This window comes from Dendrobates tinctorius, unplaced genomic scaffold (genome assembly GCF_039654945.1).
Source record: "Dendrobates tinctorius isolate UK_male_01 unplaced genomic scaffold, ASM3965494v1 ptg000063l, whole genome shotgun sequence".
Lineage (NCBI taxonomy): Eukaryota > Metazoa > Chordata > Amphibia > Anura > Dendrobatidae > Dendrobates > Dendrobates tinctorius.
Window position 1 is genome coordinate 20,531,736 of NW_027361731.1, and position 23,564 is coordinate 20,555,299.

Genomic DNA, 23,564 nt, shown 5'->3' on the forward strand with positions numbered 1-23,564 from the left:
ATTTCTCTCTAGAATCCCTTGATAGTCTTGAGATTTCATTGTACCCTGCACAGATTCTAGACACCCTGTGCCAGATGCAGCAAAACAGCCCCAGAACATAACAGAGCCTCCTCCATGTTTCACAGTAGGGACAGTGTTCTTTTCTTGATATGTTTCATTTTTCCATCTGTGAACATAGAGCTGATTTGCCTTGCCCAAAAGTTCCATTTTTGTCTCATCTGTCCATAGGACATTCTCCCAGAAGCTTTGTGGCTTGTCAACATGTAGTTTGGCAAATTCCAGTCTGGTGTTTTGTGATTCTTTTTTTCAACAATGGTGTCCTCCTCCATGAAGTCCACTTTGGATCATACAACGACGGATAGTGCAATCTCACACTGATGTTCCTTGAGCGTCAAGTTCACCTTTAATCCCTTTAGAAGTTTTTCTGGGCTCTTTTGTTATCATTCGCATTATGCATCACTTTGATTTGTCATCAATTTTCCTCCTGCAGCCACATCCAGGGAGGTTAGCTACAGTCCCATGGATCTTAAATTTCTGAATAATATGTGCACCTGTATTCACAGGAACATCAAGCTGCATGGAGATGGTCTTATAACTTTTACCTTTACCATGTTTGTCTATAATGTTCTTTCTAATCTCCTGAGACAACTCTTTCATTCTCTTCCTCTGGTCCATGTTGAGTGTGATACACACCATGTCACCAAACAGCACAGTGAGTATTTTTAGCCTCTATACAGGCCACTCACTGATTCCAAGATTGTAGACACTTGTGATGATAATTAGTGGACACACCTTAAGTTAACATGTCACATTTTCAGGGATACCAGCATTTCTGTCCAGGCCTATTTCATGAGTTTTATTTAAAAAAGCAATGTCTGTGTTAGGAACGGCAGAACGCACTAAATAAAATAATAAAGTGCGTTCGCCGCTCGGGGTCCACCGTGCAGAAGGTGATATCACTGATGCTAAGTAGTGTCAGACGAGCAATATGGTGGAAATGCGCACACGGGTTGCAAGTCACCCAGGTGCGCTAAGCAATCTGTTTGCTCACAGAGATGTCAGCAGAGGTAAACACAAAAGGCTGAGCCTGTTAGTGTCACAGGTCTCAGGTAACTGCACACACGGTATCTAGTCACAGGAACGGGACCCAAAGCAGAGGGACTGCGTCCGTCTAGACCTACCGTGCGTGCAGCGTCGCTACTGCCGATGCCAAGGAGGGCTACAACTACAGCGCGGCGTAGGACACTGCCGCTAGTCGACAAAGCAAGGAAGCAGGCGCAATGTCAGACGCTAGCACTGTGGATGATGTAGTAGTGGCTTGTGGCTTGCCGCGCGCTGGCTCTAAGCTAAGTCCCTGTACACTTTCGTAATATCACAGGGAGGGGATCTTAATGAGTCAGTCACCAGAATCATACATCCATCACCATTCACACAGTAGCAACTAGAAACTATAAGCGCCTTTTATAGCCAGGACCTTCCGGAAGCTTCCAGATCTCCAAGATGGACCAATGAGACCTGGAGCAGGACCTGGGCACATGACTCCCGATCTCCAGTGGGAGATAGTCTCATGAGCATGCCCAGTAGGAGAACAGAGGGACTTAGTCTCTGGAGTGATTTGCTGCAAAGCAATCTGCTCTGCGGTAGATAGACAGCAGGAGACCGCAGAATGTGAGGCTCTGGTTTCCTGCAGAGCAGATGCAAAAACATGAAGCCTAACAGTCTGACTTTCATTTGTTCACCTTCATAGATTTTTTATTTATCATTACTTTAGTCAAATTCAAGTTATTTCTGTGACCATTGTGGTTTATTCCTTCATTAAATGAGGGGTACCAACAATTTTGACCACGTGTGTACAGTAATTACAAAAGAATCTGTGACTTCTCTACATTTAATGGTTACTACTCACCTGGGTAGTCATATGTAGGAATCTCCTCTTTACACCGCTCATCACCCCTCACATATGTCTCTGTAGTAGTAATATGGGTCAGATCTTCACCCTGAAACAAATATTGTAAAAGTCACAGACAGATGGAGAAGTCCCATCTATGATCAGCTCTAATCCTGCCATCTCCACCGCTCTCATTACACAAGTATAAAACATATAATACTGGTGGATAAAACAAGACTGAGCACAAGACCTTCACAGCCGTCTACACATCATAGGGGAGATCTCATGACACCTTCTCTCCATCTACCTGATGATCCTGAGGAACATTGGGATCTTCTTGGTTACAGTCCTGTGGAAGAAGAGGACGGGGACATCTCTCTGGTGTTGTCCTCTTACTGGATAGATCTGGAGGAAACACATACAGGGACTGAATTCATTCTTTACATACAGATAATTATAGGCCGTGTGTATTTAGTCCTGTCTATTACCTGGTGATGTGAGGGGCTGGGGAACCTCCATCATGACGTCCTTGTACAGATCTTTGTGTCCTTCTAAATACTCCCACTCCTCCATGGAGAAATAGATGGAGACATCCTGACACCTTATAGGAACCTGACACATACAATGATACCGTCATCCCCCCGATCCCTTCATAGTGTTACTGCATAATGTCCCAGCATTCCCAGCAGTGTCACCTCTCCAGTCAGCAGCTCAATCATCTTATAGGCGAGTTCTAGGATCTTCTGGTGATTGATGTCCTCATATATCAGGGGGTGAGGTGGAGGCCCCGTGATTGGGCTCAGGGGTCTTCCCCATCCCTCAGACACAGGGTCCTGACAGCGCTCACTAGAGGTCTTCTTCACTACTGTGTAATCCTGGTTATGGAGACACATTAATAAATCTCAATACAGACATTTCCAGAGTCCTCACCTCTCCAGTTCTGTCCATCTGTTATTCCCATAGATAAGAATGATGTAATGTGACCTCATCAGAATCTCACCTCTCCAGTAAGCCGGAAGAGGATCTCTAGGGTGAGGTGTAATATTCGCTCCGCCATCTTGTCTCTGTCCATATCCATACTTGATGGGTACATAAGGAAAATTCTCTTTTGTAGATCTTCTCTGAGAGGATCCGATATTGCAGAGACCTGAATCAGAAGATGAGACGATGTTTCCAGGATTCTTCTGGGAATTGGCTGCGATATCCCCTGTGCAATATATTTCTAGTATTAATGCACCAGTAATGGGGAATCTCCAGCATCGACATCCACCCGCAGAGCCGCCCTCCACATAGAGAATAATGGAGCCTCCAGCACCGACCTCCACCAGCAGAGCCGCACTCCACATAGAGAATAATGGAGCCTCCAGCACCGACCTCCACCCGCAGAGCCGCACTCCACATAGAGAATAATGGAGCCTCCGGCACCAACCTCCACCAGCAGAGCCGCACTCCACATAGAGAATAATGGAGCCTCCAGCACCGACCTCCACCAGCAGAGCCGCACTCCACAGAGAATAATGGAGCCTCCAGCACCGACCTCCACCCGCAGAGCCGCACTCCACAGAGAATAATGGAGCCTCCGGCACCGACCTACACCCGCAGAGCCACACTCCACATAGAGAATAATGGAGCCTCCGGCACCGACCTCCACCCGCAGAGCCGCACTCCACATAGAGAATAATGGAGCCTCCGGCACCGACCTCCACCCGCAGAGCCGCACTCCACATAGAGAATAATGGAGCCTCCGGCACCGACCTCCACCCACAGAGCCGCACTCCACATAGAGAATAATGGAGCCTCCGGCACCGACCTCCACCCGCAGAGCCGCACTCCACATAGAGAATAATGGAGCCTCCAGCACCGACCTCCACCCGCAGAGCCGCACTCCACATAGAGAATAATGGAGCCTCCGGCACCGACCTCCACCCACAGAGCCGCACTCCACATAGAGAATAGCCTCCAGCACCGACCTCCACCCGCAGAGCCGCACTCCACATAGAGAATAATGGAGCCTCCCGCACCGACCTCCACCCGCAGAGCCGCACTCCACATAGAGAATAATGGAGCCTCCAGCACCGACCTCCACCCGCAGAGCCACACTCCACATAGAGAATAATGGAGCCTTCAGCACCGACCTCCACCTGCAGAGCCGCACTCCACATAGAGAATAATGGAGCCTCCGGCACCGACCTCCACCCACAGAGCCGCACTGCACATAGAGAATAGCCTCTAGCACCGACCTCCACCCGCAGAGCCGCACTCCACATAGAGAATAATGGAGCCTCCAGCACCGACCTCCACCCGCAGAGCCGCACTCCACATAGAGAATAATGGAGCCTCCGGCAACGACCTCCACCCGCACTCCACATAGAGAATAATGGAGCCTCCAGCACCAACCTCCACCCGCAGAGCCGCACTCCACATAGAGAATAATGGAGCCTCCGGCACCGACCTCCACCCGCACTCCACATAGAGAATAATGGAGCCTCCGGCACCGACCTCCACCCGCAGAGCCGCACTCCACATAGAGAATAATGGAGCCTCCAGCACCAACCTCCACCCGCAGAGCCGCACTCCACATAGAGAATAATGGAGCCTCCGGCACCGACCTCCACCCGCACTCCACATAGAGAATAATGGAGCCTCCGGCACCAACCTCCACCCGCAGAGCCACACTCCACATAGAGAATAATGGAGCCTCCGGCACCGACCTCCACCCGCAGAGCCGCACTCCACAGAGAATAATGGAGCCCCCAGCACTGACCTCCACCCACAGAGCCGCACTCCACGTAGAGAATGGAGCCTCCAGTACCGACCTCCACCCGCAGAGCCGCACTCCACATAGAGAATAATGGAGCCTCCGGCACCGACCTCCACCCGCAGAGCCGCACTCCACATAGAGAATAATGGAGCCTCCAGCACCGACCTCCACAGAGAATAATGGAGCCTCCAGCACCGACCTCCACCCGCAGAGCCGCACTCCACATAGAGAATAATGGAGCCTCCGGCACCGACCTCCACCCGCAGAGCCGCACTCCACATAGAGAATGGAGCCTCCAGCACCGACCTCCACCCGCAGAGCCGCACTCCACATAGAGAATAATGGAGCCTCTGGCACCGACCTCCACCCGCAGAGCCACACTCCACATAGAGAATGGAGCCTCCAGCACCGATCTCCACCCGCAGAGCCGCACTCCACAGAGAATAATGGAGCCTCCAGCACTGACCTCCACCCGCAGAGCCGCACTCCACATAGAGAATAATGGAGCCTCCAGCACTGACCTCCACCCGCAGAGCCGCACTCCACATAGAGAATAATGGAGCCTCTGGCACCGACCTCCACCCGCAGAGCCACACTCCACATAGAGAATGGAGCCTCCAGCACCGACCTCCACCCGCAGAGCCGCACTCCACAGAGAATAATGGAGCCTCCAGCACTGACCTCCACCCGCAGAGCCACACTCCACATAGAGAATAATGGAGCCTCCGGCACCGACCTCCACCCGCAGAGCCGCACTCCACAGAGAATAATGGAGCCCCCAGCACCGACCTCCACCCACAGAGCCGCACTCCACGTAGAGAATGGAGCCTCCAGTACCGACCTCCACCCGCAGAGCCGCACTCCACATAGAGAATAATGGAGCCTCCGGCACCGACCTCCACCCGCAGAGCCGCACTCCACATAGAGAATAATGGAGCCTCCAGCACCGACCTCCACAGAGAATAATGGAGCCTCCAGCACCGACCTCCACCCGCAGAGCCGCACTCCACATAGAGAATAATGGAGCCTCCAGCACCGACCTCCACCCGCAGAGCCGCACTCCACATAGAGAATAATGGAGCCTCCAGCACCGACCTCCACAGAGAATAATGGAGCCTCCAGCACTGACCTCCACCCGCAGAGCCGCACTCCACATAGAGAATAATGGAGCCTCCAGCACCGACCTCCACCCGCAGAGCCGCACTCCACATAGAGAATAATGGAGCCTCCAGCACTGACCTCCACCCGCAGAGCCGCACTCCACATAGAGAATAATGGATCCTCCAGCACCGACCTCCACCCGCAGAGCCGCACTCCACATAGAGAATAATGGAGCCTCCAGCACCGACCTCCACCCGCAGAGCCGCACTCCACATAGAGAATAATGGATCCTCCAGCACCGACCTCCACCCGCAGAGCCGCACTCCACATAGAGAATAATGGAGCCTCCAGCACTGACCTCCACCCGCAGAGCCGCACTCCACAGAGAATAATGGAGCCTCCAGCACCGACCTCCAGCCGCAGAGCCGCACTCCACATAGAGAATAATGGAGCCTCCAGCACCGACCTCCACCCGCAGAGCCGCACTCCACATAGAGAATAATGGAGCCTCCGGCACCGACCTCCACCCACAGAGCCGCACTCCACATAGAGAATAATGGAGCCTCCGGCCCCGACCTCCACCCGCACTCCACATAGAGAATAATGGGGCCTCCAGCACCGACCTCCACCCGCAGAGCCGCACTCCACATAGAGAATAATGGAGCCTCCAGCACCGACCTCCACCCGCAGAGCCGCACTCCACATAGAGAATAATGGATCCTCCGGCACCGACCTCCACCCGCAGAGCCGCACTCCACAGAGAATAATGGAGCCTCCAGCCGCAGAGCCGCACTCCACATAGAGAATAATGGAGCCTCCAGCACCGACCTCCACCCGCAGAGCCGCACTCCACATATATGGCTGCTCTGTGCACACAGGACCTGTGATGAGGTCACAGGAGGGGAGGAGTCAGGGGTCACATGATCAGGGGCCTCAGTGTGTGCAGGACTCTGCTGTGCTGGTTGTCATGGTGCTGGATGAGGGGAAGTTTCTGTGTGGGGTCAGGAGGGGTTTACAGTGTGGAAGGAGCGGAGCCGTGTGTGTACGAGGTGTACGGAGCGGAGCGGAGCCGCGTGTGTACAAGGTTTACGGAGCGGAGCCGCGTTTGTACGAGGTGTACGGAGAGGAGCCGTGTGTGTACGAGGTGTACGGAGCGGAGCCGTGTGTGTACGAGGTGTACGGAGCGGAGCCGTGTGTGTACGAGGTGTACGGAGCGGAGCTGTGTGTGTATGAGGTGTACGGAGCGGAGCTGTATGTGTACGAGGTGTGCGGAGCGGAGCCGTGTGTGTACGAGGTGTACGGAGCGGAGCCGTGTGTGTACGAGGTGTACGGAGCGGAGCTGTGTGTGTATGAGGTGTACGGAGCGGAGCTGTATGTGTACGAGGTGTGCGGAGCGGAGCCGTGTGTGTACGAGGTGTACGGAGCGGAGACGTGTGTGTACGAGGTGTACGGAGCGGAGCCGTGCGTGTTCGAGGTGTACGGAGCGGAGCCGTGTGTGTGTACGAGGTGTATGGAGCGGAGCCGCGTGTGTACGAGGTGTGCGGAGCGGAGCCGTGTGTGTACGAGGTGTGCGGAGCGGAGCCGTGTGTGTACGAGGTGTACGGAGCGGAGCCGTGCGTGTACGAGGTGTACGGAGCGGAGCCGTGTGTGTACGAGGTGTACGGAGCGGAGCCGTGTGTGTACGAGGTGTACGGAGCGGAGCCGTGTGTGTACGAGGTGTGCGGAGCGGAGCCGTGTGTACGAGGTGTACGGAGCGGAGCCGTGCGTGTACGAGGTGTGCGAAGCGGAGCCGTGTGTGTACGAGGTGTACGGAGCGGAGACGTCTGTGTACGACATTGGAGGATGTACATGAAGAAGACGCCATGATCTTCTAGTCCTGCTTTGTGTTGGGTATGGGGCCTTTATCTGGTGGTGATATGTGGGTGCAGGTCTTGCATTTCTTCGGCTGTGCGCACATGATGCAGATTTGCAGCGGATTTTACCGTGCAGAAGCGTTGCATATCCGCATTGTGATGTACAGTAGCCTTAAAATCAATGTTAAAATAAACCGCTGTACAGACGCTGTGGATTTTTGCGCGCGGTTTTCCCGCAGTACAAAATCTGCAGCATGTCACTTCTTTTGTGCGGTTTTCCATCTCCCCTGTCACCAAATCCGCAGGGGGAAAACCACACAAAAACCGCAAGAAAAACTTATGAAAAATGGAAGAAATCCGCAGGGCCAAAAAGTGCTTCTGCACTCAGCCTTACTGATACAATGTACAAGGTGCAATGCAGGGACAGACATCGGGGAAACTAAACAAAAACTACAAACAAGGATGAATCTGCATAGACATATGATGAATAATGAGCTGGAGCCGCCTGTAGGAATACACTTCTCTAGACCTGGGCACAGTATCGCAGATCTACAAGCCCTAATATTGAAAGGTCATTTTAATAGTGACAGAGAAAGAAAAATCTGGGAGTTCAGATTTATAAATATGTTTCAATCTCTAACAATAGGACTCAGTTTGACACCTGGATTCATGACTCATTACATGGACACAGTTCACACCTCCTCAAGTACGTCTTCACATGTACAGTATAATAAAACACTTCCACCTCATCTACATGTATAACAAAAGCCTTAATGTGATTTCCTTGGCCTGTCTCTAGCATCATCTCATGTCCTTGTATAATTCCTATATAAATGTCGCCATTTCTTCTCAGTAATGGCCTGATGAAGGGGCCTTCTGAGCCTTGAAAGCTTGCAAATATAATTTCTCTGGTTAGGCAATAAAGGTATCACTCCTTGAATACTTTTCTCAATTTTTTTGGCACATAAGTATTTACATAGATTTTCTGGCTAACTCGGTACCACAATATTATTTTGTATTGAACATCTTTATTGATGTAAAAAGACATAAATCCATGCGACACATTCATTCCTGCACTGAGTTAGTCAAAGGTCGTCATAAATTTATTCTCCCAGACCCTCCTGTGTCTCTGAGATTTGAAATTACCTTTTAACCCTCCGTCAGGCGCAATAGATCTGACAGGCACACAGTAATTAGTTTCACTTCTCTCTCCTTGCCCACTTATCAGAAAACCTCACCCCTCCTAGTTATCTCCTGACTCTACAGGCTCTGTGAAACCTGATATCACAGTGACTCAGCAGACCTTCTAGTGAGCAGATATCAACACTTTGGCTTCTCAGGCACATTGCGCCTGATTTCAACACAAATTGAAAGGTTAGTATTTTCTTTTTTTATTCATCACGATTGTGTATTTAGCTTGTTTTATGAAGGATTAATGCTAAGTTAGTGTACATAAGTACTGTTTTCTTAGACAAAAGGAGGGTGGCTTCTAAGGCACATTGCGCCCTAACACATACTCTTTCTCTCTTGCTTCAGATTTTCTGCTGCAATGGCCAGAAAACAGTATGATTCATCTAAACCCCTTCATTTAGAAGAAATGAAGATTTTTTTGTTAGAAGATGATGAGGAAGAACCAGCAGTAACTGAGGATTTAGAGGAATCTAGTGACATTTCATCTGAAGATGAGGTAGCAGAATGTAACACTGATTCTGGAACAGAGCAGGATGGTGATGACACTGATACAGAGGAAACAGACACAGATCTAGCTTATTATTTGGGCAAAGATAAAAATACAAAGGACGTCCCAAGGACGTTCCAGAACAAACACCGACTCTACCACCTTCTAAAAGACGCAGTTGTACTACCTGCTCATTTGTATCTGGTTTCAGAAGGCTTTCTAAATATGACTGCAAAATATGTAAAGAATCAATCTGCCTTTCCCATGCAACTTTCGTCTGCCAGCCTTGCTTTTCTAAGTGTACCTGTGCTGCTTCTGCTGCAATTGAAACCACTGAAGATGAGTAGAAAATAATTAAGTAACAGCTAAGTGCAATATCCTTTAAGTTTTTTTCCATAATTTTATATTTAAGCAATAGTTACGTAAAGATAACTGGAGCCTATTTGGCGGTACTACCGAAAAGTGGTACTTTTAGTTTTAATAAGTTTATGGTTAATAAATGTTTTTTTTTGCATCTGATTTGGTGTAATCTCTTTTAATACATTCCTATGAAGGTCACTGACTACTTCTATAGTCCTGAAATTGAAAAATGTAGCTACTATAGGTGGTTTTCTGACCTGTGCTTGTCAGGCACATTGCGCATGAACTGAGGAGAATCTATATTGCGCCTGACGGAGGGTTAAAACAAGTAATTTAATGTCCATGATGCTATGACCGGGGATACAAAAATGTTTTTCTACAGTTAACTGTGAACCTCTAGTAGTCACCTACAATCCAAATCTGGAGGTGCTAAGGGGCGCTGCCCGGAAATTACAACCTTTACTACACAAAGATGCCCGATTACAATCCATATTTCCAGACCCCCCCACTACTGTGTATTAGGCAGCCTCCAAATTTAAGAAACATCATTGTCAGAATCTCCCTATCTGTAAGGTTCTCAGTCTGTTTTGACATTTTTTTTAATTAAGTTTTTTCCGTCGGCCATTTTGCTTTCTGTCCTGCTGCAGCTATCTTGCCCTCAGTTAGTATGGTGTTTACAGCTTTCATGTTCCCGCCCTGATTCTCTCCCTCTTGCCTCTTAAAGGGAAGGTGCCATCCAAAAAAAAATTTTTCAGCAATTGAAAAAATTTAAAGAATTAATGTTTACATTTTCTTAAAAAATATTATCATTTGTTTTTAATTTTGAAAAATAATTTTAAAAAGGTTGGCATTTCCACTTGTTAACACTAGGGGGAGCAGCTACTGAAATTTGGCACAAAAACCTAGTGTATAACTAACTCAGATTACTGCCCTGCAGTAATTATGGGCGGAGTCTGCTGACATGGGTGTGATGTCACTCCTCTCCTCCCCTTCTGGGTATTTGCTAAGGGAAAAGAGAGGATGACATCTAGGAACACAGTGAGCAGCCATTTTGATGGGGCCTGCAAAGTTACTGACTGTCTTTGCATGTAAAGTCTGGATCCGAACAGGTCATCAATCAGAAGAAATGTTTCCTGGATTTCTGTGGAGCAGACAAGACGGTCCATCCATGTGTATAAAACACAGCACTCTATGTACAATCCCTGGCACTGAGCAGGGCGCCCCCCATAGACCAGCACACTGCTCTCCTGAAATACTCTGTGCTGCTGTCACCCTGCTCCTCCACCATATATCTCCCTCTGTGCCCCCCATAGACCAGCACACTGCTCTCCTGAAATACTCTGTGCTGCTGTCACCCTGCTCCTCCCCCATATATCTCCCTCTGTGCCCCCCATAGACCAGCGCACTGCTTTCCTGAAATACTCTGTGCTGCTGTCACCCTGCTCCTCCCCCATATATCTCCCTCTGTGCCCCCCATAGACCAGCGCACTGCTCTCCAGAAATACTCTGTGCTGCTGTCACCCTGCTCCTCCTCCATATATCTCCCTCTGTGACCCTCCATAGACCAGCACACTGCTCTCCTGAAATACTCTGTGCTGCAGTCACCCTGCTTCCTCCACCATATATCTCCCTCTGTGACCCCCATAGACCAGCACACTGCTCTCCTGAAATACTCTGTGCTGCAGTCACCCTGCTTCCTCCACCATATATCTCCCTCTGTGCCCCCATAGATCAGCACACTGCTCTCCTGAAATAATCTGTGCTGCTGTCACCCTGCTCCTCCCCCATATATCTCTCTCTGTGCCCCCCATAGACCAGCACACTGCTCTCCTGAAATACTCTGTGCTGCTGTCACCCTGCTCCTCCCCATATATCTCCCTCTGTGACCCCCCCATAGACCAGCACACCGCTCTCCTGAAATACTCTGTGCTGCTGTCACCCTGCTCCTCCTCCATACATCTCCCTCTGTGCCCCCCATAGACCAGCGCACTGCTCTCCTGAAATACTCTGTGCTGCTGTCACCCTGCTCCTCCACCATATATCTCCCTCTGTGACCCCCATAGACCAGCACACTGCTCTCCTGAAATACTCTGTGCTGCTGTCCCCCTGCTCCTCCACCATATATCTCCCTCTGTGCCCCCCATAGACCAGCACACTGCTCTCCTGAAATACTCTGTGCTGCTGTCACCTCGCTTTCACACATCGCCAGGACAGGATCTGAGGAGAGGAATAGGGTCTTCGATCACTGAGGATGGCAGGCAGCAAGGATTCTGGGAGCAGGGTGACAGCAGCACAGAGTATTTCAGGAGAGCAGTGCGCTGGTCTATGGGGGGTCACAGAGGGAGATATATGGTGGAGGAGCAGGGTGACAGCAGCACAGAGTATTTCAGGAGAGCAGTGTGCTGGTCTATGGGGGGTCACAGAGGGAGATATATGGTGGAGGAGCAGGGTGACTGCAGCACAGAGTATTTCAGGAGAGCAGTATGCTGGTCTATGGAGGGTCACAGAGGGAGATATATGGTGGAGGAGCAGGGTGACAGCAGCACAGAGTATTTCAGGAGAGCAGTGCGCTGGTCTATGGGGGGCACAGAGGGAGATATATGGGGGAGGAGCAGGGTGACAGCAGCACAGAGTATTTCAGGAGAGCAGTGTGCTGGTCTATGGGGGTCACAGAGGGAGATATATGGTGGAGGTGCAGGGTGACAGCAGCACAGAGTATTTCAGGAGTGCAGTGTGCTGGTCTATGGGGGGTCACAGAGGGAGATATATGGTGGAGGAGCAGGGTGACTGCAGCACAGAGTATTTCAGGAGAGCAGTATGCTGGTCTATGGAGGGTCACAGAGGGAGATATATGGTGGAGGAGCAGGGTGACAGCAGCACAGAGTATTTCAGGAGAGCAGTGCGCTGGTCTATGGGGGGCACAGAGGGAGATATATGGGGGAGGAGCAGGGTGACAGCAGCACAGAGTATTTCAGGAGAGCAGTGTGCTGGTCTATGGTGGGCACAGAGGGAGATATATGGTGGAGGAGCAGGGTGACAGCAGCACTGAGTATTTCAGGAGAGCAGTGTGCTGGTCTATGGGGGGTCACAGAGGGAGATATATGGTGGAGGAGCAGGGTGACAGCAGCACAGAGTATTTCAGGAGAGCAGTGTGCTGGTCTATGGGGGGTCACAGAGGGAGATATATGGTGGAGGTGCAGGGTGACAGCAGCACAGAGTATTTCAGGAGTGCAGTGTGCTGGTCTATGGGGGGTCACAGAGGGAGATATATGGTGGAGGAGCAGGGTGACTGCAGCACAGAGTATTTCAGGAGAGCAGTATGCTGGTCTATGGAGGGTCACAGAGGGAGATATATGGTGGAGGAGCAGGGTGACAGCAGCACAGAGTATTTCAGGAGAGCAGTGCGCTGGTCTATGGGGGGCACAGAGGGAGATATATGGGGGAGGAGCAGGGTGACAGCAGCACAGAGTATTTCAGGAGAGCAGTGTGCTGGTCTATGGTGGGCACAGAGGGAGATATATGGTGGAGGAGCAGGGTGACAGCAGCACTGAGTATTTCAGGAGAGCAGTGTGCTGGTCTATGGGGGGTCACAGAGGGAGATATATGGTGGAGGAGCAGGGTGACAGCAGCACAGAGTATTTCAGGAGAGCAGTGCGCTGGTCTATGGTGGGCACAGAGGGAGATATATGGTGGAGGAGCAGGGTGACAGCAGCAGAGTATTTCAGGAGAGCAGTGTGCTGGTCTATGGGGGGCACAGAGGGAGATATATGGTGGAGGAGCAGGGTGACAGCAGCACAGAGTATTTCAGGAGAACAGTGCGCTGGTCTATGGGGGGTCACAGAGGGAGATATATGGGGGAGGAACAGGGTGACAGCAGCACCGAGTATTTCAGGAGAGCAGTGTGCTGGTCTATGGGGGGTCACAGAGGGAGATATATGGTGGAGGAGCAGGGTGACTGCAGCACAGAGTATTTCAGGAGAGCAGTGCGCTGGTCTATGGGGGTCACAGAGGGAGATATATGGGGGAGGAGCAGGGTGACAGCAGCACAGAGTATTTCAGGAGAGCAGTGTGCTGGTCTATGTGGGGGGTCACAGAGGGAGATATATGGTGGAGGAGCAGGGAGACAGCAGCACAGAGTATTTCAGGAGAGCAGTGTGCTGGTCTATGGGGGGTCACAGAGGGATATATGGGGGAGGAGCAGGGTGACAGCAGCACAGAGTATTTCAGGAGAGCAGTGCGCTGGTCTATGGGGGTCACAGGGAGATATATGGGGGAGAGAGCAGGGTGACAGCAGCACAGAGTATTTCAGGAGAGCAGTGTGCTGGTCTATGGGGGTCACAGGGAGATATATGGGGGAGAGAGCAGGGTGACAGCAGCACAGAGTATTTCAGGAGAGCAGTGCACTGGTCTATGGGGGGCACACAGAGGGAGATATATGGTGGAGGAAGCAGGGTGACAGCAGCACAGAATATTTCAGGAGAGCAGTGCGCTGGTCTATGGGGGTCACAGGGAGATATATGGGGAGAGAGCAGGGTGACAGCAGCACAGAGTATTTCAGGAGATCAGTGTGCTGGTCTATGGGGGTCACAGGGAGATATATGGGGGAGAGAGCAGGGTGACAGCAGCACAGAGTATTTCAGGAGAGCAGTGTGCTGGTCTATGAGGGTCACAGAGGGAGATATATGGGGGAGGGAGCAGGGTGACAGCAGCACAGAAATCCAGGAAACATTTCTGCTGATTATTGGCCTGTTCTGATCCAGACTTTGCATGCAAAGACACCATTCCCCTCCTCAGATCCTGTCCTGGCGATGTGTGACAGCGAGGCGACAGGTGCAGTCCGGAGTGACACTGGGAAGCAGGCTGGGGGGAAATGGAGCCATACAGTAACGATAAAAATGAGACCCCTCTCTTCAGCTGCCTCACCAGCCCTCCCCTGACTGCACCTAACTATTACCCCTGACCTGTGTGCAGGTGCTCAGCCAGAACCACCTCAAAATGGGTCCCCTTTTAGCAGATAATACTGCCATAGTGTTCTCACATAATACCGCCATATATTTCACACATAATGCCGCCATATACTTCACACATCATACCGCCATATAGATCATACACAATACCACCATGTTGATCACACATAAAACCAGCAGGGTGACAGCAGCACAGAGTATTTCAGGAGCGCAGTATCAGACGGGATAGGATTAGATACACAGCTCAGCAGTCAGTATCACACAGGATATGATTAGATACACAGCTCAGCAATCAGTATCACACGGGATAGGATTAGATACACAGCTCAGCAATCAGTATCACATGGGATAGGATTAGATACACAGCTCAGCAGACAGTATCACACGGGATAGGATTAGATACACAGCTCAGCAGACAGTATCACACAGGATAGGATTAGATACATGAATCAGCAGTCAGTATCACACAGGATAGGATTAGATACACGGCTCAACAGTCAGTATCATACGGGATAGGATTAGATACACGGCTCAGCAGTCAGTATCACACAGGATAGGATTAGATACACGGCTCAGCAGACAGTATCACACAGGATAGGATTAGATACACGGATCAGCAGACTATCACACAGGATAGGATTAGATGCACGGCTCAGCAGACTGTATCACACAGGATAGGATTAGATGCACGGCTCAGCAGACTGTATCACACAGGAGAGGATTGGCAGGCACCGTACTGAATAAGGATGGTGCCTCTGACTGTAGAGCCCCCATGGATTTGATGATAAGTAAACTCTGTGCAGTGAATCCTCCTCTCACACTAATCCCCCTCCCCAGGTGATTAGGACGCCCCACGGACCAATGGAAAGAGAATGGAAGGGGCATCCGGCCATACCCCCAGGGGTTAAATTCAGATGCTGGGTGGGGGTCTCTCTCTTTCCTCCCCGGCTGATACCTAGAAGCTTTTGTTTTCCTGAGGACCCTGGAGCCATGTCTGAGGCAGTGATTGCGGCCCTGCGGCAGAGAGCAGCACAGGTGGGTGATCCATGTATTTTAGCCCTTTTATCTGAATTAGATTATCACCCACCTGTGCCCTCTCTTAATCCCCTGTCGCCGCTGGCCTCCCCTTTATCCCCCGAGGCTCAATCCACTCCAAGGCCACAGGGTCCTTTGTCTCCCCCTGCTCCGGTGATGCCTGCAGCACACGCAGCCCCTGTGTCTCCCACTCCTTCTGCCTCTGCATGCCTCCCTTGTAGTCTCACATGCGCCGTCCTCTGCTGGCCCGTCCACTGCGTCCCCTCCGGCTCCTTTGTCGGCCCCGGCGCTGCCCTTTGTACAAGCCGCCCCTGAGTTACCCACCACGCCTGCTCTGCCTCCGAATGCTTCCCCTCTATCCTTGCATGTCCCGTCCTCCCCTGGCCCGTCCACCTGCCACCCAGTTCTTATACTGTCCTCTCCCCTGCCATCTCCAGTTAGTCGGGCACACGCTGCTCCCACCACCTCCTCTCAGAGGCCGCGCTCCAGCAGACGCTCATTCAGAACTAAGCGCCAGCCTGAGCGTCTGCATGTGGGCGAGATTTCTGCTGTTCGGCGTCGCGCCCGGGCTGCTGCTCAGATACAGGATTCTTCCCCACTTGTATCAGCCCGGGGCGTCGCATGTAGGCCGCAGAACCGGACGCCATTACTGTGTTCTTCTAGTGGTGTGAGTCGGACGGTGGCTCCGCCCACTTCTTCCCCCGGCGTTACGCCCACTTCCTCCCACAATCGTCCTCCCACTCACACACCCACCCCTTCACTTTTGCTGGGACCTGGGCGTCATAGCCGGCCTGTAGCTCCACCCACTTCAGCCCAGCGTCACCGCATAGGCCCGCCCATCTCCAGTCCCACCCTTAATCCTTTGTTTAGGGCCAGGCATCTGAGCCGGCCCCTAGATCCACCCAAACAGCATCCCATCTCTACTTCCTCTATGTCTGCAGCAATGGCAAGTCCTGTAGAGCAGCCTCTACAGAGGAGGCCGCGCAGCCACTACAATAGCCAGCCATCTCAGGTACACCCGGTCTGCAACATCATCCCTGCGGGCGCAGCTCTGCCGCCCGTGCGGGACGATGTGGGATGCAGAAGAAACAATGCTGCGGCCGAGCGCGCTGTCCGGACCAATCCGACCATTCAGCGCGCTCTGCTCCAACAACAAGGTGAAACATGTATAGCAAGCACAACACACTATACACCGCCGACCCCTCCAATGAGCCAATACCGCTCTGTACACCCCACATTATTGGCGGACATAACGCCATCCTCCCTGCTAAACGCCACACAGACAACAATCGCCCAGGGCCCTCTGAATATTCCTCTTCAACTGGTACCAGAAACTACCCTTAGGCATGCACCAAGTCAGCATATAAGCTCTAACCTTGGTAGTCGAAATTCCATACACCACAGGTCTTTATCCCCCTCCTCAGGGGATTCCCATCACCATTCTCGCTGTCCCTCTGTCTGTCGCTGTTCCCGTTTCAGTCAAAAGCGAAGCTCCAATAGAAGCCGTCACAGATCGCGGTCATCCAGGTGGCGGTCACCTTCTACTTCTGAACAGTCCGACGCACCCGAGAGTTGTCGCAGCAGGCGGTCGGGGGCATCCAGAAGACGGCGTACGAGATCTCCATCCCAGTCAGCCAGACGGAGGGCCTCCTCAACACCAATTGGGACCTCCGGTCAGATCGTGGTCGGAACCAGTGCGCAGCTATCATCGACAGCATATCCACCACGGGCAGACAGCAGTCATCAGCTGCCACATGCTCCACCATCATATCCACCACGGGCAGACAGCAGTCATCGGCTGCCACATGCTCCACCATCATATCCACCACGGGCAGACAGCAGTCATCGGCTGCCACATGCTCCACCATTGCCCACAAGCCGGGAAGAGCTATCACTTCAACCCATTTCAGGTTCCGTTTCTGAGATGGAAGTCCAGCAACATTCAATGGGTCTTGGGAGCGCAGAGTCATCAAAGGTCACCAGTCATGGGCAGGACATCACCACCACCGGAGTCGGGGTACCTCCATCTCCTGGAGACTCTCGATCAGCGAGGAACAGTGGTGAGTTTGGCGTAATCAACGCATCTAATAATACACATGACGCTGTGGAAAACAGCCTGGTATCTGCTATCAGGGCGTTAGTTGACCACTTACACCAGCCGGGAGGTCAAACCGTTACTAGGAATATACCTCAATTAGCTAGTTTACACAAAGATGCTTTTTTCTGTGGAATTAGTCCACTAGGTACACACATAGACCAAGATACAAAAGAAAAAATTTGGAATAATGATTATGTTGACATATGGTCTTTGTTATCAGCAGACCAGCAGTCAGTAGATAAGGAAAGGAGGACTGGCGAATGGTCATACGATAGAAATAGAGGTAAAATAGCGCATACCATGAACAACTGGCTGCAGGCCTTCCTAGGATGTATTATGGGTCAAAAACACCCAGAACATTGCTCTGAGTTATTTATATACCAGGATTTAATATATAACTCCTATAAGTCTCATGGCTGTGTTGCTTGGAAGGCGCTATGATGAGGAGTTCTGCAGGAGGCTAGCCCTGCAACCAGATCTAGGATGGGGAGTGAAAGCCACAGATGTCTGGCTACGATTAATGCTTACACAAAAACACCCCCCCTTTTCATCATCGGCCACTAGTTTGTCAGCAGCCGCAGGCCAGAACTCAGTGGTCGTACGGAGACCAGGGGCCTGCTTGTTATACAATGAAGGAAACTGTCGCTTTCAGGCGGCATGCAGATATAGACATCATTGCGCAACCTGCGGTGGCGGACACCCTGCATCAAGGTGTACACGCTTCACAAACGCAAACTCTACGAGGCAAAACCCCAGTGAGCGTAGCCGCCATGGGCCCCTGGCTAAGCCTTTACCCCAATAAAGAAGCTGCTCAGCAATTATCTGACGGTTTTAGGTCCGGTTTTTTCATCCCCTTTAAATTTAACCTAGCACCAACATCAGCTAAGAATCTAAAATCAGCTCGGGAGTTCCCGGAGGTCTTACAACAAAAAATCATGAAAGAGGTCGAACTCGGCAGGATGGCGGGCCCATTTCAATCATTACCATTTAAAAATTTCAGGATTTCGCCCTTAGGTATTGTGCCCAAAAAAGAACCCGGTAAATATCGGCTAATTCACCATCTATCTTACCCTAAAGGCGATTCGGTCAACGACGCAATTCCCCCCGAAGACTCGTCGGTAACTTACGCGTCGTTCGACAGAGCAATTGAGCTTGTGCGAGCAGTGGGGCCCGGTGCCCTGTTGGCAAAGACCGATATAGAGTCAGCTTTCCGTCTATTACCCGTGCACCCCGAATGCTTTCATTTGTTGGGTTGTAAGGTGGACCAGCTTTTTTATTTCGACATGTGCCTGCCCATGGGCTGCTCCATTTCCTGTCACTATTTCGAACTTTTCAGCACCTTCTTAGACTGGGTAATACGTCACGAAACAGGCAGCAATTCCACAATCCACTACCTCGATGATTTTTTGTTTGTGGGTCCCAAGGAATCTAAACTCTGTTCTTTTCTGCTTCAAAAGTTTAAATTTATTTCTAGGCTTTTCGGTGTCCCACTATCGCCGGAGAAAACGCTCGGTCCGTGTAATGTTCTCCCTTTCCTTGGTATTGAAATAGACACAAACGAGATGATTTTTCGTTTACCGGCGGATAAAATCGAAAAAACACTCCAAATGGTTAAAAGTTTCCTCGTGGTAAAGAAAGTCACCCTCCAGCAGATGCAGTCCTTACTAGGTTTACTCAACTTTGCTTGCCGGGTAATGCCAGTTGGCAGGGCTTTCTCACGCAGGTTATCATTAGCTACAAAGGGCATCGCCCAGCCGGGCCACAGAATCAGAATTAATCGGTCAATGAGAGCGGATTTGTCCGTGTGGAATGCATTCTTGGAAAACTACAATGGGCATACATGTGTCATGTCTCAGGAAACGCTAAACAGCACCCTAGGTCTACTGGTGGGCGCAGATCTCACAAATGGTTTTGTTGCAATCTACCGCAACCAATGGTGCAAAAGCAGATGGCCGGACATATGGACCTCTGCCAACTGGGGCTGCAACCCCGTCTTGTGGGAGATATTTGCTATAGTTACATCTGTCGAACTATGGGGTGACAAACTAAAAAATGTAAATCTCAGATTTCTAATCAAAAATCCAGGAACCGCCAAATGCTTGAACAGTATGTCTTCCTCATCACCACCGATTCTTGCGCTGTTGCGCCGCCTTGCACTATTATGCCTTAGACACAACATCTGGTGCTGAGCCAGAGTGACGCCTACTGTGGATGATAAAATGGTTAACTCTCTGTTGTCTTCCGATTGGCAGGCCTTCAAAGTCTTCCTTCCCAGCGCAGAACCAACGGGCCTACTGTGTCCTCCCTCCCTCTGGGACACAGTGGCCAATCACTGATGCCCTTGATTCGAGCCTCAGTGACACCGGCTACCTGGCAGGTTTATGGTAAGGCATGGGAAGAGTGGTGCTCGCTAGTAAAAGGGAGGCCAGTTGATACGTGTGTTCGGGCGAGATGCGACGTGGTGGTAGAACTCCTGAATCTGCTCAAGAGTAGAGGTGCGTCGGGTACATTAGCGCAGCATAATTTAACGGGAATAGCCTTTTTCTTTCAGCTAATGGGATGGGCCGACGTAACTAAATATTTTTTCATAAAGCAAGCCGTTAAAGGCTGGAGAAGGCTCCAACCCAGTCAGGAATGTCGTCGCCCCATTTCTTTAAGTCTGTTGCACGATATTATAACAAAATCTGAAACGGTGTGCAAGTCTCAATACGAATCTGCCCTAATATCTACAGCGTTTGCAATTGCATTCTTCGGGGCGCTGCGGATTAGTGAACTGGTGCCGCATTCTAAAACAGCACTAATAGGCGGGTTAATTAATGAGGATCTCGTAATATGCAGCGACGCTCTGCGCATTAGAGTGCGGAAATCCAAATGCGATCCCACCGGTAGAGGGTCGTGGGTCCTGGTCAAGGCTCTAGAAGGCCCCATATGCCCTGTTAAAATAGTAAGACACTACGCGGTTATAAGACACGAAAGTCATTTTTTCCTCTCACACACCGACGGGTCCCCACTTACTAAAGATCAATTTCACACAATTTTTAAAAAATGTCTACAAGCTGTCGGTGTAGACCCCAAAGAATACGGAACACATTCTTTTAGAATCGGAGCAGCCACTGAAGCAGCTAGGGCCGGTGCAGCTGAAGCTGAAGTACAGAGATTGGGTCGTTGGAAATCCGCATGCTTTGCAAGATACATAAGACCAGACCTGCTATAACACATCTTGTTTCTTACAGGAGATTATAAGCCCGCTGTTTGGGTGTTGGGACATTCTTTTATTTATTGGGCGTGCAAAAGAGCCGAGATACGCCCCTGTGGAAAGAATTTTTACTTCCCACAACTAGAGGTCAACTGGAGAGGCATCCGAGGGCTCCAGTGGGAGCAGATTTTCCCGGAGTTGGTTAAAATTTCTAAATCGGCTAAAGGGCCGCTGATATTGGTGTTACATGCTGGTGGAAATGATTTGTGCAAGACAACAGGAGCAGAGCTCTTCACGACAATGAAAACCGACATAAAGCGGGCTGTTTGTCTTATACCAGATATGGTGGTGGTGTGGTCTGATATAATATCACGACCAGTCTGGCACGGAGCTAAAGACCCTAAAGCCATTGACAAGTCAAGGAGAAAGATAAACTCGAAAATGGCAAAGTTTGTCAAAGAGAACTTCGGCATCGTGGTTCACCACCACAATCTGGAAGAAAACATCTCACCCCTCCTGAGACCGGACAGCGTTCATCTAACAGATATCGGGCTAGATATGTTCTTATTAAACTTGCAAGACAGGGTTGAACAGGCCTTAATGATGTTGTGTGGGGGTCGGAGTCCTGTGTAGGTCATACACATGATCCTCCGTGGCGGTAGTGTAGAGGGGGGCAAGGTTCGTAACCTCTCATCAGCCGACGTGCCCAGCGGTCGCGGGCCTACAGCTGTGAGTCTGTTGCGAATTGTACTTGCCTCACTCTGTTTATTAATAAACTGTGACCGACCTGTTCAACCCATCCATGCTTGTCGGTGTTTTGTTATTACGGGATTGGTGGGAGGCGGGATGGCACTGCTTACGACACACAGGTCTCTGCAGTCTGGCAGGCACCGTACTGAATAAGGATGGTGCCTCTGACTGTAGAGCCCCCATGGATTTGATGATAAGTAAACTCCGTGCAGTGCCTCCTCCTCTCACACTAATCCCCCTCCCCAGGTGATTAGGACGCCCCACGGACCAATGGAAAGTGAATGGAAGGGGCGTCCGGCCATACCCCCAGGGGTTAAATTCAGATGCTGGGTGGGGGTCTCTCTCTTTCCTCCCCGGCTGATACCTAGAAGCTTTTGTCCCACCCTCCCTCCCTTATAGATTAGAAGATATGCGGTGGTTTTGTATTAAAATCTATAATTTCAACAAAAAAAAAAAAAAAACACAATGTATATATATTTTTACATAATTGGTTGTGCACATATATTATTCATGTTATCTGGTTACTATGTCACAGCGGTAGTGTAGAGGGGGGCAAGGTTCGTAACCTCTCATCAGCCGACGTGCCCAGCGGTCGTGGGCCTACAGCTGTGAGTCTGTTGCGAATTGTACTTGCCTCACTCTGTTTATTAATAAACTGTGACCGACCTGTTCAACCCATCCATGCTTGTCGGTGTTTTGTTATTACGGGATTGGTGGGAGGCGGGATGGCACTGCTTACGACTAGAGTTGAGCGATACCAGCCGATACTTGAAAATATCGGATCGGAATGGATCGGCCGATCTTAAAAAAAAATATCGGTATCGCCGATTCCGATACCGGGAACCAATGCAAGTCAATGGGGCCAAAATATCGGAATTAAAAAAAACCCTTTCTTTCCTTGTAGGTTAATTCTACATGAAGAAAAACAACTAAGAATAATGTAGAATGTATTGTGGGAGGTGGAGGAGACATTAAAGCCATAGAGTTTTAGCCCAATCAAAAGGAATAGCAGGAATTAAACTTTTTTTTTAAAGACGTTAGGAGTTACAAAGATATTGACTATGTTAGCCTCATTTATATTTTGCCAGACATGTATGTCTTCTTCTTCTTTCTTCTTCTTTCTTATTCTTCTTCCCTTTTTTACCTTCTTCTTCTTCTTCTTATTATTCCTTTTTTTACATTCTTCTTCTTCTTCTTCCTTTTTTTACATTCTTCTACTTCCTTTTTTTACATTCTTCTTCTTCTTCCTTTTTTTACATTCTTCTTCTTATTCCTTTTTTTACATTCTTCTTCTTCTTCTTCCTTTTCTTACATTCTTCATATTCTTCTTATTCAACAATTATTATTCTACATATTCAACTTCTTCATCTTCTTCCTATTCTTCTTCATCATATTCTTGTTTGTGTCAGGCATTCCTGTAGTTGTTATCTAGAAAAGTTAGAAGTTTACACCTTCCGTTCTGCCTGTCACAAAAGATTTACAACAGGATTTGTCCGCGTTCAGTTTGGCCTGCAGCAGCAGGCCTTTTCCAGGGGCACCACGAGGAGGAACGGACTCACCCCCATACACTGCCTAGTCTTCTTCTGCTTATAAATAAGATAATATCATTTGCTCAGAGTATTAGTCTTATGCTTAATGTTCTTCTGCTTTGTTTTTTTTATGCTTCTTTGTCTTCTCTCTCTTGTTGTTCTGCATCTTGGTGGTTGTCTTCCTGTTCTTTGTCCTCTTGAACCAGCTAACGGTACTGGCACCCGGAGGGGCAGCAGAAGGAACAAGAGCCAATGGCACTACCGAGGACCAGCTGACGGTGCTGGAACCCGGTTACTAAGCAGGAGGTACCTGTGCTACAAAGCACTACCAAGGACCAGCAGACGTTG

The 23,564-nt window shown here is 50.2% G+C and overlaps 2 protein-coding genes and 1 long non-coding RNA gene across 13 annotated transcripts in view; 2 read left to right on the forward strand and 1 right to left on the reverse strand.

Moving 5' to 3' along the window:
* Positions 1–23,564, reverse strand: part of LOC141094200 (uncharacterized) — a 144,327-nt gene that overhangs the window by 19,019 nt on the left and 101,744 nt on the right. The window contains exons 1-6 of one of the 10 annotated variants that reach the window (XM_073579970.1): positions 5,278–5,532; positions 2,889–3,035; positions 2,584–2,763; positions 2,377–2,500; positions 2,196–2,293; positions 1,907–1,997 (exon numbers count right to left, since the gene is read on the reverse strand). In XM_073579970.1, the coding sequence (XP_073436071.1) occupies positions 1,907–1,997; positions 2,196–2,293; positions 2,377–2,500; positions 2,584–2,763; positions 2,889–3,035; positions 5,278–5,517 (880 nt within the window). In that variant the 5' untranslated portion in view covers positions 5,518–5,532. The other 9 variants (XM_073579974.1, XM_073579971.1, XM_073579975.1 and 6 more) reach the window with 9 other exon arrangements.
* On the forward strand, positions 8,757–9,800 carry LOC141094387 (uncharacterized). Its single transcript, XR_012233056.1, has 2 exons — positions 8,757–8,977; positions 9,140–9,800. It is a non-coding gene; the product is annotated as an uncharacterized lncRNA (long non-coding RNA).
* LOC141094242 (uncharacterized) lies at positions 15,395–22,361 on the forward strand. 2 transcript variants are annotated; one of them, XM_073580059.1, is made up of 3 exons: positions 15,805–17,703; positions 19,994–20,125; positions 20,975–22,361. In XM_073580059.1, exons 1-3 carry the CDS (start codon positions 16,575–16,577, stop codon positions 21,568–21,570), a joined length of 1,857 nt encoding a protein of 618 aa, XP_073436160.1. In that variant the 5' UTR covers positions 15,805–16,574; the 3' UTR covers positions 21,571–22,361. The 2 variants fall into 2 exon arrangements, with proteins under 2 accessions (XP_073436159.1, XP_073436160.1); XM_073580058.1 differs by having other exon boundaries at positions 15,395–17,703; positions 19,994–22,361.